Source organism: Pseudophryne corroboree, chromosome 9 (assembly GCF_028390025.1).
Source record: "Pseudophryne corroboree isolate aPseCor3 chromosome 9, aPseCor3.hap2, whole genome shotgun sequence".
Classification (NCBI taxonomy): Eukaryota; Metazoa; Chordata; class Amphibia; order Anura; family Myobatrachidae; genus Pseudophryne; species Pseudophryne corroboree.
Genome location: NC_086452.1, coordinates 419,273,055 through 419,292,946, shown reverse-complemented (window position 1 = coordinate 419,292,946; position 19,892 = coordinate 419,273,055). Strand labels below are relative to the sequence as shown.

Sequence of the window (19,892 nt, the reverse complement as noted above, 5' to 3'; positions counted from 1 at the left end):
TGGGGGCACAAAAGGGGGCTGAATATGCAGCACTCCCTTAACAAACGTCTGAACTTCAGGCAGTGAAGCCAGTTCTTTTTGAGAGAAAATAGACAGGGCTGAAATCTGGACTTTAATGCATCCCAATTTTAGGCCCATAGTCACTCCTGACTGTAGGAAGTGCAGAAATCGACCCAGCTGAAATTTTTCTGTGGGGGCCTTCATAGCCTCACACCAAGCAACATTTTCGCCATATGCGGTGATAATGTTTTGCCGTCACATCTTTCCTAGCTTTTATCAGCGTAGGAATGACTTCAACCGGAATGCCCTTTTCCATCAGGATCCGGCGTTCAACCGCCATGCCGTCAAACGCAGCCGCGGTAAGTCTTGGAACAGACAGGGCCCCTGCTGTAGCAGGTCCTGTCTGAGAGGCAGAGGCCAAGGGTCCTCTGAGATCATTTCTTGTAGTTCCAGGTACCAAGTCCTTCTTGGCCAATCCGGAACGATGAGTATAGTTCTTACTCCTCTCTTTCTTATTATCCTCAGCACCTTTGGTATGAGAGGAAGAGGAGGGAACACAAACCAATTGGTACACCCACGGTGTCACTAGAGCGTCCACAGCTATCGCCTGAGGGTCCCTTGACCTGGCGCAATATCTTTTTAGCTTTTTGTTGAGGCGGGACGCCATCATGTCCACCTGTGGCCTTTCCCAACGATTTACAATCAGTTGGAAGACTTCTGGATGAAGTCCCCACTCTCCCGGGTGGAGGTCGTGCCTGCTGAGGAAGTCTGTTTGCCAGTTGTCCACTCCCGGAATGAACACTGCTGACAGTGCTATCACGTGATTTTCCGCCCATCGGAGAATCCTTGTGGCTTCTGCCATCGCCATCCTGCTTCTTGTGCCGCCCTGTCGGTTTACATGGGCGACCGCCGTGATGTTGTCTGACTGAATCAGCACCGGCTGGTTTTGAAGCAGGGGTCTTGCCTGACTTAGGGCATTGTAAATGGCCCTTCGTTCCAGAATATTTATGTGTAGGGAAGCTTCCCGACTCGACCATTGTCCTTGGAAGTTTCTTCCCTGAGTGACTGCCCCCCAACCTCGGAGGCTTGCATCCGTGGTCACCAGGATCCAGTCCTGTATGCCGAATCTGCGGCCCTCCAGAAGATGAGCACTCTGCAGCCACCACAGCAGAGACACCCTCGCCCTCGGGGACAGGGTGATCAGCCGATGCATCTGAAGATGCGATCCGGACCACTTGTCTAACAGATCCCACTGAAAGATCCTTGCATGGAACCTGCCGAATGGAATTGCCTCGTAAGAAGCTACCATCTTTCCCAGGACTCGCATGCAGTGATGCACCGACACCTGTTTTGGTTTCAGGAGGTCTCTGACCAGAGATGACAACTCCTTGGCCTTCTCCTCCGGGAGAAACACCTTCTTCTGTTCTGTGTCCAGAATCATACCCAGGAACAGCAGACCCGTCGTAGGAACCAGCTGCGACTTTGGAATATTCAGAATCCAGCCGTGCTGTTGTAGCACTTCCTGAGATAGTGCTACTCCGAACAACAACTGCTCCCTGGACCTCGCCTTTATAAGGAGATCGTCCAAGTATGGGATAATTATAACTCCCTTCTTTCGAAGGAGTATCATTTTGGCCATTACCTTGGTAAATACCCTCGGTGCTGTGGACAGACCAAACGGCAACGTCTGGAATTGGTAATGGCAGTCCTGTACCAGAAAACGGAGGTACACCTGGTGAGGTGGGTAAATGGGGACATGCAGGTAAGCATCCTTGATGTCCAGTGATACCATGTAATCCCCTTCCTCCAGGCTTGCAATAACCGCCCTGAGCGATTCCATTTTGAACTTCCTTATATAAAAGTGTTCAAGGATTTCAAATTTAGAATGGGTCTCATCGAACAGTCTGGTTTCGGTACCACAAACATTGTGGAATAGTAACCCCGTCTCTGTTGAAGGAGGGGAACTTTTATCACCACCTGCTGGAGGTACAGCTTGTGAATTGCCGCCAGCACTACCTCCCTGTCCGGAGGAGCAGCTGGAAAGGATGATTTGAGGTAACGGCGAGGGGGAGACGTCTCGAATTCCAGCTTGTATCCCTGAGATACCACTTGTAGAACCCAGGGATCCACCTGTGAGCGAACCCACCGGTCGCTGAAGTTCCGGAGACGGGCCCCCACCGCACCTGGCTCCACCAGTGGAGCCCCAGCGTCATGCGGTGGATTTAGTGGAAGCAGGGGAGGATTTTTGTTCTTCGGAACTGGCTGTATGGTGCAGCTTTTTCCCTCTACCCCTGCCTCTGGGCAGAAAGGACGCGCCTTTAACCCGCTTGCCTTTCTGGGGCCGAAAGGACTGTACCTGAAAATACAGTGCTTTCTTAGGCTGTGAAGTAACCTGAGGTAAAAATGTCGACTTCCCAGCTGTTGCTGTGGAAACGAGGTCCGAGAGACCATCCCCAAACAATTCCTCACCCTTGTAAGGCAAAACCTCCATGTGCCTTTTAGAATCCGCATCACCTGTCCACTGCCGAGTCCATAATACTCTCCTGGCAGAAATGGACATTGCATTAATTCTAGATGCCAGCCGGCAAATATCCCTCTGTGCATCTCTCATGTATAAGACTACGTCTTTAATATGCTCTATGGTTAGCAATATAGTGTCCCTGTCAAGGGAATCAATGTTATCAGACAGGGAATCAGACCACGCTGCTGCAGCACTGCACATCCATGCTGAAGCAATAGCAGGTCTCAGTATAGTACCTGAGTGTGTATATACAGACTTCAGGATAGCCTCCTGCTTTCTATCTGCAGGCTCCTTTAAGGCGGCCGTATCCTGACACGGCAGTGCCACCTTTTTTGACAAGCGTGTGAGCGCTTTATCCACCCTCGGGGATGTCTCCCAACGTACCCTGTCCTCTGTCGGGAAAGGGTACGCCATCAGTAACTTTTTAGAAATCACTAGTTTTTTTTATCAGGGGAAGCCCACGCTTCTTCACACACTTCATTCAACTCATCTGACGGGGGAAAAACCACTGGTTGCTTTTTCTCCCCAAACATAATACCCTTTTTTGTGGTACCTGGGTTAATGTCAGAAATGTGCAACACATTTTTCATTGCCGTAATCATGCAACGGATGGCCCTAGTGGAATGTACATTAGTCTCGTCGTCGTCGACACTGGAGTCAGACTCCGTGTCGACATCTGTGTCTGCCATCTGAGGTAGCGGGCGTTTTTGAGCCCCTGATGGCCTTTGAGACGCCTGGGCAGGCACTGGCTGAGAAGCCGGCTGTCCCACAGCTGTTATGTCATCGAACCTTTTATGTAAGGAGTCGACACTGTCGTGTAAAACCTTCCACATATCCATCCACTCAGGTGTCGACCCCGCAGGGGGTGACATCACATTTATCGGCACCTGCTCCGCCTCCACATAAGCCTCAAACATGTCGACACAGCCGTACCGACACACCGCACACACACAGGGAATGCTCTGACTGAGGACAGGACCCCACAAAGTCCTTTGGGGAGACAGAGAGAGTATGCCAGCACACACCACAGCGCTATATAAACAGGGATTTACACTACACAAAGTGATTTTCCCTATAGCTGCTATACAATACAGTTTTGCGCCTAAATTTAGTGCCCCCCCTCTCTTTTTTACCCTTTGAGCCTGGAAACTGCAGGGGAGAGCCTGGGGAGCTGTCTTCCAGCGGTGCAGTTTAGAGGAAATGGCGCCAGTGTGCTGAGGGAGATAGCCCCGCCCCCTTTTCGGCGGGTTTCTCCCGCTCTTATTATTATGGCAGGGGATTTTTACACATATATATATAGTTTATTAGACTATATTATGTGTTGTTTTGCCAATTTAAGGTACTCTAATTGCAGCCCAGGGCGCCCCCCCCAGTGCCCTGCACCCATCAGTGACCGGAGTATGTGGTGTGCATAGGGAGCAATGGCGCACAGCTGCAGTGCTGTGCGCTACCTTAATGAAGACCGGAGTCTTCAGCTGCCGATTTCCAGGACGTTCTTCTTGCTTCTGGCTCTGCAAGGGGGACGCGGCTCCGGGACCGGACGACCGAGGCTGGGCCTGTGTTCGATCCCTCTGGAGCTAATGGTGTCCAGTAGCCTAGAAGCCCAAGCTAGCTGCAAGCAGGTAGGTTCGCTTCTCTCCCCTAAGTCCCTCGTAGCAGTGAGTCTGTTGCCAGCAGATCTCACTGAAAATAAAAAACCTAATAAATACTTTCTTTTCTAGAAGCTCAGGAGAGCCCCTAGTGTGCAACCAGCTCGAGCCGGGCACAGATTCTAACTGAGGTCTGGAGGAGGGGCATAGAGGGAGGAGCCAGTGCACACCAGTAGTAGTCCTAATTCTTTCTTAGAGTGACCAGTCTCCTGCAGAGCCCGTCTATTCCCCATAGTCCTTACGGAGTTCCCAGCATCCACTAGGACGTCAGAGAAAAAAAAAACCCACCACCTCCCTCATACACTGCAGTATAGAAACAGTACTTTGCAACACTTGGTCAATCTTTTTTTTTTTTCCATGGCATGTTCATCAGCTTTAAAATGACTCCCAATAAATAATAAGATTTTACTCACCGGTAAATCTATTTCTTGTAGTCCGTAGTGGATGCTGGGAACTCCGTAAGGACCATGGGGAATAGACAGGCTCTGCAGGAGACTGGGCACTCTAAAAGAAAGATTAGGTACTATCTGGTGTGCACTGGCTCCTCCCTCTATGTCCCTCCTCCAGACCTCAGTTAGGATACTGTGCCCGGAAGAGCTGACACAATAAGGAAGGATTTTGAATCCCGGGTAAGACTCATACCAGCCACACCAATCACACCGTATAACTCGTGATACTATACCCAGTTAACAGTATGAAATATAACTGAGCCTCTCAACAGATGGCTCAACAATAACCCTTTAGTTAGGCAATAACTATATACAAGTATTGCAGACAATCCGCACTTGGGATGGGCGCCCAGCATCCACTACGGACTACGAGAAATAGATTTACCGGTGAGTAAAATCTTATTTTCTCCGACGTCCTAGTGGATGCTGGGAACTCCGTAAGGACCATGGGGATTATACCAAAGCTCCCAAACGGGCGGGAGAGTGCGGATGACTCTGCAGCACCGAATGAGCAAACTCAAGGTCCTCCTCAGCCAGGGTATCAAATTTGTAGAATTTAGCAAACGTGTTTGCCCCTGACCAAGTTGCAGCTCGGCAAAGTTGTAAAAGCCGAGACCCCTCGGGCAGCCGCCCAAGATGAGCCCACTTTCCTCGTGGAATGGGCTGTTACTGATTTAGGATGCGGCAATCCAGCCGCAGAATGCTCCAGCTGAATTGTGCTACAAATTCAGCGAACAATAGTCTGCTTAGAAGCAGGAGCACCTATTTTGTTGGGTGCCTACAGGATAAAAAACGAGTCAGTTTTCCTGACTCCAGCCGTCCTGGAAATATAAAATTTTTAAGGCCCTGACTACGTCCAGTAACTTGGAATCTTCCAAGTCCCTAGTAGCCGCAGGCACTACAATAGGTTGGTTCAAGTGAAAAGCTGATACCACCTTAGGAAGAAACTGGGGACGAGTCCTCAATTCTGCCCTATCCATATGGAAAATCAGATAAGGGCTTTTACATGACAAAGCCGCCAATTCTGACACACGCCTGGCCGAAGCCAAGGCCAATAACAACCACTTTCCACGTGAGATATTTCAAATCCACAGTTTTAAGTGGCTCAAACCAATGTGATTTTAAGAAACTCAACACCACGTTGAGATCCCAAGGTGCCACAGAAGGCACAAAAAAGGGGCTGAATATGTAGCACTCCCTTTACAAATGTCTGAACTCCAGGCAGTGAAGCCAGTTCTTTCTGGAAGAAAATCGACAGAGCCGAAATCTGGACCTTAATGGAACCCAAATTTAGGCCCATAGTCACTCCTGACTGTAGGAAGTGCAGAAAACTACCCAGCTGAAATTCCTCTGTTGGGGCCTTCCTGGCCTCACACCACGCAACATATTTTCGCCAAATACGGTGATAATGGTTTGCGGTTACTTCTTTCCTGGCTTTTATCAGCGTAGGAATGACTTCCTCCGGAATGCCCTTTTGCTTTAGGATCCGGAATTCAACCGCCATGCCGTCCAACGCAGCCGCGGTAAGTCTTGGAACAGACAGGGTCCCTGCTGTAGCAGATCCTGTCTGAGCGGTAGAGGCCATGGGTCCTCCGATATTATTTCTTGAAGTTCTGGGTACCAAGCTCTTCTTGGCCCATCCGGAACCACGAGTATCGTTCTTACTCCTCGTTTTCTTATTATTCTCAGTACCTTTGGTATGAGAGGCAGAGGAGGGAATACATAAACCGACTGGTACACCCACGGTGTCACTAGAGCGTCCACAGCTATTGCCTGAGGGTCCCTTGACCTGGTGCAATATCTAGTTTTTTGTTTAGGCGGGACGCCATCATGTCCACCTGTGGCCTTTCCCAACGGTTTACCAACAGTTGGAAGACTTCTGGATGAAGTCCCCACTCTCCCGGGTGTCGGTCGTGTCTGCTGAGGAAGTCTGCTTCCCAGTTGTCCACTCCCGGAATGAACACTGCTGACAGTGCTAAGACGTGATTTTCCGCCCATCGGAGAATCCTTGTGGCTTCTGCCATCGCCATCCTGCTTCTTGTGCCGCCCTGTCGGTTTACATGGGCGACTGCCGTGATGTAGTCTGATTGGATCAGTACCGGCTGGTTTTGAAGCAGAGGCCTTGCCAGACTTAGGGCTTTGCAAGCCAGCATGCCTGCAGACTGATGAGACCCTCTCCCAGGCAAGATGGAACGAGTTTGCAAACTTCTTTGCAGATAAAAAATCCACCATCCGGGCTGGAATCTCCACAGTGCCATCAAAGGAGTGCCAAACTACAAAGCCTGCCAATATAAGCTACCTGCCTTCATGGACCAACTTTGACCCAGTGGATGTAAAGGACACTGCTGAAATTGCTCGAATTTTGCGTCCCACCACCTGTGATCTGGACCCAGCCTCAACCAAGCTTCTAATAGGTTGTATGGATATAATTGGTCCTGTCTTTACAAAAATTGTTCAATGCTCTTTGCAGACAGGCATTTTTCCTGGACCCCTAAAGGAAGCAATTGTTAGACCGCTTCTTAAAAAACCTAATTTAGATCCCGACTGCATGACCAACTACAGACCGGTATCAAACCTTCCTTTCCTAGGAAAGGTTATTGAGAAAGTCGTTGCAAATCAACTGGAAACCCGCCTGACAACCCATGATATTTATGATCCATTTCAATCAGGATTCAGGAGAAGACATAGCACTGAAACAGCCCTGGTGTGTGTGTTAAATGATCTTCTGATGGCAAAAGACAGAGGTGACTGTTCAATATTAATCCTTCTGGATCTCTCGGCAGCATTTGATACCGTGGACCATGGGCTTCTGATTGAGCGACTGATACATTTCTGTGGTCTGGATGGCACAGTCCTAAGCTAGTTCAAATCATTTCTCACAGGCAGGTCACAGAGTATCATCTGGATTATACTCATCACCACCAGTGCCATTGCCATGTGGTGTCTCACAAGGTTCTATACTATCCCCCATGCTTTTTGCAGTATACATGCTCCCATTGGGTGAAATAATCAGGCGCCATGGCCTGGTCTACCACTGCTATGCAGATGATACACAACTGTACTTGTCCTTTGCTCCGGGCACTGATAACCCAATAGCAACCCTAAATGGCTGTATAGCTGAACTACAGGAGTGGATGAGCGCCAGTTGGCTGCGACTGAACCAGGATAAAACAGAGGTCCTTTTGATACGACCGCAACATCAAAGGACAAGACTGCAGCATAGCCAACCAACTGGACTTACACTGGGGGACTCAGAATTACAGACCAGTGATCGTGTGCGGAATCTTGGCGTTGTCCTGGATGGTGGCTTGACACTTAAACATCAGATATCAGCCACAATCAAATCCTCATTCTTTCACCTGAGGAACAGCCAGAATCAAGCACTTAATTCCCTCAGATGATATGCCAAAAGTCATACATGCATTTGTATCATCTCGTTTAGACTACTGTAATGCCCTCTACCTTGGTCTACCAGCAAAAGAATTGCAACGCTTACAGCTGGTGCAAAACACAGCTGCCAGGCTATTAACCAACCAGCCCCGTTCTAGCCACATAACACCCATTCTCTACTCCCTTCACTGGCTGCCTGTAAGATGGCGAATCATCTTCAAGATTGGCTTACTGAGTTTCAAAGCATTACATGACCAAGGCCCAAGGTACCTGAAACAGCTTCTGACCCCATACTGCCCCACTTGATTACTGCGATCTGTAGATGAAGGACTTTTAGCAGTACCTAGAATCTACCGTAATTCATCTGGGGGTCGAGCTTTTAGTCATGCGGCTCTGACTCTATGGAACTCACTTCCCCGCACAGTGCGAGAGGCCCCAACTATAGAATCCTTCAAAAGTAGACTCAAGACTTTTCTGTTTACTAAAGCATTTCCATAGTGTCCCTTTTAGTATCTTCATGCTTCTGTATTTTATGAAAATGTACTTCATTATTTTCTGTACTATATTATGCTATGTATCTGTTAAGCGCCTTGAGTCCTATTGGAGAAAGAGAGCTATATAAATTATTATTATTATTATTATTATTATTATTATTATTATTATTATTATTATTATTATTATTATTATTATTATTATTATTATTATTATTATTATTATTATTATTATTATTATTATTATTATTATTATTATTATTATTATTATTATTATTATTATTATTATTATTATTATTATTATTATTATTATTATTATTATTATTATTATTATTATTATTATTATTATTATTATTATTATTATTATTATTATTATTATTATTATTATTATTATTATTATTATTATTATTATTATTATTATTATTATTATTATTATTATTATTATTATTATTATTATTATTATTATTATTATTATTATTATTATTATTATTATTATTATTATTATTATTATTATTATTATTATTATTATTATTATTATTATTATTATTATTATTATTATTATTATTATTATTATTATTATTATTATTATTATTATTATTATTATTATTATTATTATTATTATTATTATTATTATTATTATTATTATTATTATTATTATTATTATTATTATTATTATTATTATTATTATTATTATTATTATTATTATTATTATTATTATTATTATTATTATTATTATTATTATTATTATTATTATTATTATTATTATTATTATTATTATTATTATTATTATTATTATTATTATTATTATTATTATTATTATTATTATTATTATTATTATTATTATTATTCCTCAGTTCCAGAATATTTATGTGTAGGGAAAAGTCCTTGGAAATTTCTTCCCTGTGTGACTGCCCCCCAGCCTCGAAGGCTGGCATCCGTGGTTACCAGGACCCAGTCCTGTATGCCGAATCTGTGGCCCTCTTGAAGATGAGCACTCTGCAGCCACCACAGTAGAGATAACCCTGTCTCCAAGGACCAGGGTATCAGCCGATGCATCTGAAGATGCGATTCCGACCACCTGTCCAAGAGGTCCCACTGAAAGGTTCTTGCATGGAACCTGCCGAATGGAATTTTGCTTCGTAAGAAGCTACCATTTTTCCCAGGACTCGTGTGCAGTGATGCACCCATACCTGTTTTGGTTTCAGGAGATCTCTGACTAGAGATGACAGCTCCTTGGCTTTCTCCTGCGGGAGAAACACTTTTTTTCTGTTCTGTGTCCAGAACCATCCCCAGGAACAGCAGGCGTGTGGTAGAAGACCCTCGGTGCCGTGGACAGTCCAAACGGCAGTGTTTGGAATTGGTAATGGCAATCCTGTACCACAAATCTGAGGTACTCCTGGTGAGGATGTAAATGGGGACATGTAGGTAAGCATCCTTGATGTCCAGGGATACCATGTAATCCCCCTCCTCCAGGCTTGCAATAACCGCCCTGAGCGATTCCATCTTGAACTTGAATTTTTTTATGTATGTGTTCAAGGACTTCAAATTTAAAATGGGTCTCACCGAACCGTCCGGTTTCGGTACCACAAACAGTGTGGAATAGTAACCCGTCCTTGTTGAAGTAGGGGCACCTTGACTATCACCTGCTGGGAATACAGCTTGTGAATTGCCTCTAGCACAGCCTCCCTGCCTGAGGGAGTTGTCGGCAAGGCAGATTTGAGGAAACGGCGGGGGGGAGATGCCTCGAATTCCAGCCTGTACCCCTGAGATACTACTTGAAGGATCCAGGGATCCACCTGTGAGCGAGCCCACTGATCGCTGAAATTTTTGAGGCGGCCCCCCACCGTACCTGGCTACGCCTGTGGAGCCCCCGCGTCATGCGGTGGACTCAGAGGAAGAATTTGATTCTGGGAACTGGCTGACTGGTGCAGCTTTTTCCCTCTTCCCTCGTTTCTGTGCAGAAAGGAAGCGCCTTTGACCCGCTTGCTTTTCTGAAGCCGAAAGGACTGTACCTGATAATACAGTGCTTTCTTAGGCTGTGCGGAAACCTGAAGTAAAAAAATTTCTTCCCAGCTGTTGCTGTGGATACGAGGTCCCAGAGACCATCCCCAAACAATTCCTCACCCTTATAAGGCTCTATGTGCCTTTTAAAGTCAGCATCACCTGTCCAGTGTCGGGTCTCTAATACCCTCCTGACAGAATGGACATTGCATTAATTCTGGATGCCAGCCGGCAAAATATCCCTCTGTGCATCCCTCATATATAAGACGACGTCTTATGTTCGCAAAATAGTATCCCTGTTTGACAGGGTTACAGACCACGCTGCAGCAGCACTATCTGCAGGTCTCAGTCTAGTACCTGAGTGTGTAAATACAGACTTCAGGATAGCCTCCTGCTTTTTATCAGCAGGTACCTTCAAAGTGGCCGTATCCTAAGACGGCAGTGCCACCTTTTTTGACAAACGTGTGAGCACCTTATCCACCCTAGGGGATATCTCCCAGCGTAACTTATCCTCTGGCGGGAAAAGGTACGCCATCAGTAAAATTACCAGTTTCTTATCGGGGGAACCCACGCTTTTTCACACTTCATTCACTCATTTGATGGGGGAACAAAACACTGCCTGCTTTTTCTCCCCAAACATAAAACCCTTTTTTAGTGGTACCTGGGTTAATGTCAAAAATGTGTAACATTTTTTATTGCCAGGATCATGTAACGGATGTTCCTAGTGGATTGTGTATATGTCTCAACCTCGTCGACACTGGAGTCAGACTCCGTGTCGACATCTGTGTCTGCCATCTGAGGGAGCGGGCGTTTTTGAGCCCCTGATGGCCTTTGAGACGCCTGGGCAGGCGCGGGCTGAGAAGCCGGCTGTCCCATAGCCGTTACGTCATCCAGCCTTTTATGTAAGGAGTTGACACTGTCGGTTAATACCTTCCACCTATCCATCCACTCTGGTGTAGGCCCACAGGGGGCGACATCCCATTTATCGGCATCTGCTCCGCCTCCACATAAGCCTCCTCATCAAACATGTCGACACAGCCGTACCGACACCGCACACACACAGGTAATGCTCTGACTGAGGACAGGACCCCACACAGCCCTTTGGGGAGACAGAGTATGCCAGCACACACCAGAGCGCTATATAATGTAGGGATAAACACTATCACTGAGTGTATTTTCCCCAATAGCTGCTTGTATAAACAATATTGCGCCTAAATTTAGTGCCCCCCCTCTCTTTTTAACCCTTTGAGCCTGAAAACTACAGGGGAGAGCCTGGGGAGCTGTCTTCCAGCTACACTGTGAAGAGAAAATGGCGCCAGTGTGCCGAGGGAGATAGCTCCGCCCCTTTTTCGCTGACTTTTCTCCCGCTTTTTTATGGATTCTGGCAGGGGTAATTATCACATATATAGCCTCTGGGGCTATATATTGTGATTATTTTGCCAGCCAAGGTGTTTATTGCTGCTCAGGGCGCCCCCCCTCAGCGCCCTGCACCCTCAGTGACCGGAGTGTGAAGTGTGTATGAGGAGCAATGGCGCACAGCTGCAGTGCTGTGCGCTACCTTGGTGAAGACTGAAGTCTTCTGCCGCCGATTTTCCGGACCATCTTCATGCTTCTGGCTCTGTAAGGGGGACGGCGGCTCCGGGAACGAACACCAAGGACGGGTCCTGCGGTCGATCCCTCTGGAGCTAATGGTGTCCAGTAGCCTAAGAAGCCCAAGCTAGCTGCAAGCAGGTGGGTTCGCTTCTTCTCCCCTTAGTCCCTCGTTGCAGTGAGCCTGTTGCCAGCAGGTCTCACTGTAAAATAAAAAACCTAACATATACTTTCTTTCTAGGAGCTCAGGAGAGCCCCTAGTGTGCATCCAGCTCGGCCAGGCACAGAAATCTAACTGAGGTCTGGAGGAGGGGCATAGAGGGAGGAGCCAGTGCACACCAGATAGTACCTAATCTTTCTTTTAGAGTGCCCAGTCTCCTGCGGAGCCCGTCTATTCCCCATGGTCCTTACGGAGTTCCCAGCATCCACTAGGACGTCAGAGAAAGGAATGTTACTTTGGTTGAATGAACACACTAGAATTTGTGCCAAACTGGCTACCCATAGACATGCAGACAGTTTGACAGGCAGGCTAGAACAAGTTAGATTGCTGATGCATTGGCTGGAGCTTAGACCCTTTCAAATCGGAGAACCCATGATTATGCAAAGTGTAGGCAAAGCTTGGTGGGAGGAAATTGGCAACTACGGACATCAAACATGACCAGTACTAATTAGTGAAGAGAGTACGTTAGCAGCTAGGAGAAGGGGCAGCACTGGTACTGGGGAGAGAGGCAAAGTATAGGCAAGGGTGTGGCATAGATACTGGGGAGTGGTGCAGTATAGGTATGGGGGAGCAGTTAGCATGGCAAGGGCTCATAGGCGGATCCAGGGGGGCGCACTCGGGCCCGTGCCCCACTTGTCATTTCTGACTTATTTTTTTCAAAAAGAGAACAGCAGCAGCACTACTGCTATCAGATTTGATAAAAGAGTCGGCAGGCACTAGGACCCGCTGCAGCTCTAACAGCAAGTCCTTGTGGTAACCAATGGGGAGGCTAGAGCTGCAGCCTCCCCCTGTTCACACTGCAACCTACCTCCCTCACTGCCAGCCGGCCAGAGTCCAGCCCAGGCACGGGGTTCAAATGCCAGCATCGAGTAAGACTGTTACTTATGACGGCACAGAAGGCTTCATCAGCCCTCACTGCACAATAATCCCAGCGCTTCCTCCTCCACTTCCTTTACCCCCATGCTAGGGTGCAGTCAAACTCAGCTTTGAGAAGGCGGCCCTTGTGATTGTGACAGGGCTGTCCTGCAGATGTCTTAAGCTGCTTGTTGGAGATCCAGTTGGCTGCTTCTGCTGATCAAAGATGGGCAGTTCGTGTGCTGCAGTCTGAGTCTCAATGCAGTACCCAAAACAAGTTATGCTGCACCTGCCACCACCAACTAAAAACTATAATAATGTTGTGCTGGGGTGCCTTCCAGGCTCCCATAACTAATGGAACAGGTGACCAATATTGCAAGGCCCAATCAGCCTTTTCATCAGGGTGAAACATTAGCAATAAACCAGGATGCGCTCCTACAGCCAATCATTACCTGATGGCGTATTCTGTGAGGCCACACCCCCAGTGATATCACACTCCTTATCTGGGAGCACGTGCGCCTTAGGTGCATGCAAGTATAACTATTACCATTCCCCTATCATGGTGCCCCCCCTTTCATTTTCTTCTGTATCCACCCCTGCAAGGAGTAGTATAGATACTGGGTAGTGGGGTAGTATAGGTATGAGGGAGCAGTTAACATGACAGGGGGTAGTATTGGGGAGCAGTTAGCAGGACAGGGGGTAGTATAGATAATGGTGAGGGGGGTATAGGTATGGGGGAGCAGTTAGCAAGACAAGGGGTAGTATAGATAATGGTGAGGGGGGGCAGGAGTAAAGGTATGGGGGAGCAGTTAGAAGGATAGGGGGTAGTATAGATACTGGGGAGAGAGGGGTAGTATAGACACTCAGAGAGGTGTAGTATAGGTATGGGGGAGCAGTTAGAAGGACAGGGTGTAGTATAGATACTGGGGGAAATGGTAGTATAGGTATTGGGGCACATTAAGCAGGACAGGGCATAGTATAGATACTGGGGTGAGAGGGGTAGTATAGGTATTGGGGCACAATAAGCAGGACAGGGCATAGTATGGATACTGGGGTGAGAGGGGTAGTATAGGGTATAAGGGAGCAGTTAGCAACACAGGGTAGTATAGGTAAGGGGTTTTGCAGTTAGCAGGACAAGATGGGGAGGTAGTATAGATATTGGGGAGCAGTTAGCAGGACAGGCAGTAGTATAGATACTGGGGTGAGAAGGGTAGTATAGGTATTGGGGCACATTTAGCAGGATAGCAGGTAGTATAGGCAACAGGGGTGGAGCAGTTAGCAAGATAGGGGGTAGTATACGTAAGGGGGGTGGGGAGGGCAGTTAGCAGGACAGGGGGCAGTATAGGTAAGGGGAGGCAGTTAGCAGATAGGTATAGGAGAGCAGCTGTCAGGACGGGGGATATGGATATTGGGGGTTCCCTCCTGCATACAGAGGTACAGGTAATATGAACTGCTAGATATGAGGGACATGTAATAAGGACACTAGAAGGTATGAGAGTATCAGTCAACCCTCCCGGCTGGGTAACTCACATACAGAGACCCTGAGCAAGCGCCACAGACCGTACACCGCTATGCCGAGCCCAGCACACGCACATACACCCCAGTAACCCACCTCCCTGCGCCGCAGCCATCCTGCTCCTCCGGCTCAGCCTGAGCACAAAACGTCACTTACTTCCTTTTACAGAGCCCGGATGTTTATCTCCGCCAATCACAACGCTTCCAGCTGGCCGGTCTGCGTTCTTATTGGTGACTTGCCGCAGAGGATCCCGGGACATGTAGTTCTTATGCTTGTTATCGAAGGGGCGGAGCCTGTCCCAGTGTTTTGGGTGATGTGTCACCAGCTGGAGGAGGAGGAATGCCGGGACATGTAGTGCTGCTGCTTGGGGGTTGGGGGAAGCGCTGCTCAGTCTCTGCTACTATAATATCGGGAGGGCCTGTGTGGGAACAGGACAGGGGAGCAGGGCTAGCTTCCTCCATCCTCTATACATTTATCACATGCTAGTTATTCAGTCATTCCTGTCTGCTTAGCTGTGAATAAAACCATTCATTATAAAGGCAAATAACTGTATCTTGTGTAATAACTTTATTTCTCTGACGTCCTAGTGGATGCTGGGAACTCCGTAAGGACCATGGGGAATAGCGGGCTCTGAAGGAGACTGGGCACTCTAAGAAAGAATTAGGACTACCTGGTGTGCACTGGCTCCTCCCTCTATGCCCCTCCTCCAGACCTCAGTTAGAATCTGTGCCCGGCTCGAGCTGGTTGCACACTAGGGGCTCTCCTGAGCTTCTAGAAAAGAAAGTATTTATTAGGTTTTTTATTTTCAGTGAGATCTGCTGGCAACAGACTCACTGCTACGAGGGACTTAGGGGAGAGAAGCGAACCTACCTGCTTGCAGCTAGCTTGGGCTTCTAGGCTACTGGACACCATTAGCTCCAGAGGGATCGAACACAGGCCCAGCCTCGGTTGTCCGGTCCTGGAGCCGCGCCGCCATCCCCCTTGCAGAGCCAGAAGCATGAAGATCTTCACGGAAATCGGCGGCTGAAGACTCCGGTCTTCATTAAGGTAGCGCACAGCACTGCAGCTGTGCGCCATTGCTCCCTGTGCACACCACATACTCCGGTCACTGATGGGTGCAGGGCGATGGGGGGGGGGGGGGGCGCCCTGGGCAGCAATTAGAGTACCTTAAAGTGGCTAATCACACATAATATAGCCTAAGAAGCTATATATGTGTAAAATACCCCTGCCACATTATTATTATAAAAGCGGGAGAAGTCCGCCGAAAAAGGGGCGGGGCTATCTCCCTCAGCACACTGGCGCCATTTCCTCTCACAGCTCCACTGGAAGGACGCTCCCCAGGCTCTCCCCTGCAGTTTCCAGGCTCAATAGAGTAAAAAAGAGAGGGGGGGGGCACTAAATTTAGGCGCAAATACTATATATAGCGGCTATAGGGTAAATCACTTGTGTAGTGTAACTCCCTGCATTAAGTAGCGCTGTGGTGTGTGCTGGCATACTCTCTCTCTGTCTCCCCAAAGGACTTTGTGGGGTCCTGTCCTCAGTCAGAGCATTCCCTGTGTGTGTGCGGTGTGTCGGTACGGCTGTGTCGACATGTTTGATGAGGAGGCTTATGTGGAGGCGGAGCAAGTGCCGATAAATGTGATGTCACCCCCTGCGGGGGTCGACACCTGAGTGGATGGATATGTGGAAGGAATTACGCGACAGTGTCAACTCCTTGCATAAAAGGTTTGACGACATAGCAGATGTGGGACAGCCGGCTTCTCAGCCCGTGCCTGCCCAGGCGTCTCAAAAGCCATCAGGGGCTCAAAAACGCCCACTACCTCAGATGGCTGACACAGATGTCGACACGGATACTGACTCCAGTGTCGACAACGATGAGACTAGTGTACATTCCAACAGAGCCATCCGTTACATGATTACGGCAATGAAAAATGTGTTGCACATTTCTGACATTAACCCAGGTACCACAAAAAAGGGTATTATGTTTGGGGAGAAAAAGCAACCAGTGGTTTATCCCCCATCTGATGAGTTGAATGAAGTGTGTGAAGAAGCGTGGGCTTCCCCCGATAAGAAATTAGTGATTTCTAAAAAGTTGCTAATGGCGTACCCTTTCCCGCCAGAGGACAGGATACGTTGGGAGACATCCCCTAGGGTGGATAAAGCGCTCACACGCTTGTCAAAGAAGGTGGCACTACCGTCTCAGGATACGGCCGCCTTAAAGGAGCCTGCGGATAGAAAGCAGGAGGCTATCCTGAAGTCTGTATATACACACTCAGGTATTATACTGAGACCGGCTATTGTTTCAGCATGGATGTGCAGTGCTGCTGCTGCGTGGTCAGATTCCCTGTCTGATAACATTGATAACCTCGACAGGGACACTATATTGCTAACCATAGAGCATATTAAAGACGCAGTCTTATACATGAGAGATGCACAGAGGGATATTTGCCGGCTGGCATCTAGAATTAATGCAATGTCCATTTCTGCCAGGAGAGGTTTGTGGACTCGGCAGTGGACAGGTGATGCAGATTCTAAAAGGCACATGGAGGTTTTGCCTTACAAAGGTGAGGAATTGTTTGGGGACGGTCTCTCGGACCTCGTTTCCACAGCAACAGCTGGGAAGTCGACATTTTTACCCCATGGTCCCTCACAGCCAAAGAAAGCACTGTATTATCAGGTACAGTCCTTTCGGCCCCAGAAAGGCAAGCGGGTTAAAGGCGCGTCCTTTCTGCCCAGAGGCAGAGGTAGGGGGAAAAAGCTGCACCATACAGCCACTTCCCAAGAACAAAAGTCCTCTCCCGCTTCCTCTAACTCCACCGCATGATGCTGGGGCTCCACAGGCGGAGCCAGGTGCGGTGCGGGCCTGTCTCCGGAACTTCAGCGACCAGTGGGCTCGCTCACGGGTGGATCCCTGGATTCTACAAGTGGTATCTCAGGGGTACAAGCTGGAATTCGAGACGTCTCCCCCTCGCCGTTTCCTCAAATCAGCCTTGCCAACAGCTCCCCCAGACAGGGAGGCAGTGCTGGAGGCGATTCACAAGCTGTATTCTCAGCAGGTGATAATCAAGGTACCCCTCCTTCAACAAGGACGGGGATACTATTCCACAATGTTTGTGGTACCGAAACCGGACGGTTCGGTGAGACCCATTTTAAATTTGAAATCCTTGAACACTTATATAAGAAGGTTCAAGTTCAAAATGGAATCGCTCAGGGCGGTTATTGCAAGCCTGGACGAAGGGGATTACATGGTATCACTGGACATCAAGGATGCTTACCTGCATGTCCCCATTTACCCTCCTCACCAGGAGTACCTCAGATTTGTGGTACAGGACTGTCATTACCAATTCCAGACGTTGCCGTTTGGTCTGTCCACGGCACCGAGGGTATTTACCAAGGTAATGGCCGAAATGATGATACTCCTTCAGAAAAAGGGAGTTTTAATTATCCCATACTTGGACGATCTCCTTATAAAGGCGAGGTCCAGGGAGCAGTTGTTGGTCGGCGTAGCACTATCTCGGTAAGTGCTACAACAGCACGGCTGGATTCTGAATATTCCAAAGTCGCAGCTGGTTCCTACAACGCGCCTACTGTTCCTGGGGATGGTTCTGGACACAGATCAGAAAAAAGTGTTTCTCCCGGAGGAGAAAGCCAAGGAGTTGTCATCTCTAGTCAGAGACCTCCTGAAACCAAAACAGGTGTCGGTGCATCACTGCACGCGAGTCCTGGGAAAGATGGTAGCTTCCTACGAAGCAATTCCATTTGGCAGGTTCCATGCAAGGATCTTTCAGTGGGATCTGTTGGACAAGTGGTCCGGATTGCATCTTCAGATGCATCGGCTGATAACCCTGTCTCCAAGGACCAGGGTGTCTCTGCTGTGGTGGCTGCAGAGTGCTCATCTTCTAGAGGGCCGCAGATTTGGCATACAGGACTGGGTCCACTCCTGGTGACCACGGATGCCAGCCTTCGAGGCTGGGGGGCAGTCACACAGGGAAGAAACTTCCAAGGACTATGGTCAAGCCAGGAGACTTCCCTACACATAAATATTCTGGAACTACGGGCCATTTACAATGCCCTAAGTCAGGCAAGACCCCTGCTTCAACACCAGCCGGTGCTGATCCAGTCAGACAACATCACGGCGGTAGCCCATGTAAACCGACAGGGCGGCACAAGAAGCAGGTTGGCGATGGCAGAAGCCACAAGGATTCTCCGATGGGCGGAAAATCACGTGATAGCACTGTCAGCAGTGTTCATTCCGGGAGTGGACAACTGGGAAGCAGACTTCCTCAGCAGACACGACCTCCACCCGGGAGAGTGGGGACTTCATCCAGAAGTCTTCAAAAAGATTGTAAACCGTTGGGAAAGGCCACAGGTGGACATGATGGCGTCCCGCCTCAACAAAAAACTAAAAAGATATTGCGCCAGGTCAAGGGACCCTCAGGCGATAGCTGTGGACGCTCTAGTGACACCGTGGGTGTACCAGTCGGTTTATGTGTTCCCTCCTCTGCCTCTCATACCCAAGGTACTGAGAATAATAAGAAGGAGAGGAGTAAGAACTATACTCGTGGTTCCGGATTGGCCAAGAAGAGCTTGGTACCCAGAACTTCAAGAAATGATCTCAGAGGACCCATGGCCTCTGCCGCTCAGACAGGACCTGCTGCAGCAGGGGCCCTGTCTGTTCCAAGACTTACCGCGGCTGCGTTTGATGGCATGGCGGTTGAACACCGGATCCTAAAAGAAAAGGGCATTCCGGAGGAAGTCATTCCTACACTGATTAAAGCTAGGAAAGATGTGACCGCAAAACATTATCACCGCATATGGCGGAAATATGTTGCTTGGTGTGAGGCCAGGAAGGCCCCAACGGAGGAATTTCAGCTAGGTCGATTTCTGCACTTCCTACAGTCAGGGGTGACTGTGGGCCTAAAATTGGGTTCCATTAAGGTCCAGATTTCGGCTCTGTCGATTTTCTTCCAAAAAGAACTGGCTTCACTGCCTGAAGTTCAGACTTTTGTAAAGGGAGTGCTGCATATTCAGCCCCCTTTTGTGCCCCCAGTGGCACCTTGGGATCTCAACGTGGTGTTGGATTTCCTAAAGTCGCATTGGTTTGAGCCACTTAAAACCGTGGAGATAAAGTTCCTCACGTGGAAGGTGGTCATGCTGTTGGCCTTGGCGTCGGCCAGGCGTGTATCAGAATTGGCGGCTTTGTCATGTAA

At 48.3% G+C, this 19,892-nt stretch overlaps 1 protein-coding gene across 1 annotated transcript in view; it reads right to left on the bottom strand.

Annotated features, from left to right (window-relative positions):
* Positions 1-14,865, bottom strand: part of KBTBD8 (kelch repeat and BTB domain containing 8) — a 29,403-nt gene extending 14,538 nt beyond the window's left edge. The window contains exon 1 of the mRNA XM_063940926.1: positions 14,779-14,865. Within this exon, the coding sequence (XP_063796996.1) occupies positions 14,779-14,797 (19 nt within the window). The 5' untranslated portion in view covers positions 14,798-14,865. The remainder of the gene's footprint in view (positions 1-14,778) is intronic.
* Between the last annotated feature and the right edge of the window lie 5,027 nt (positions 14,866-19,892).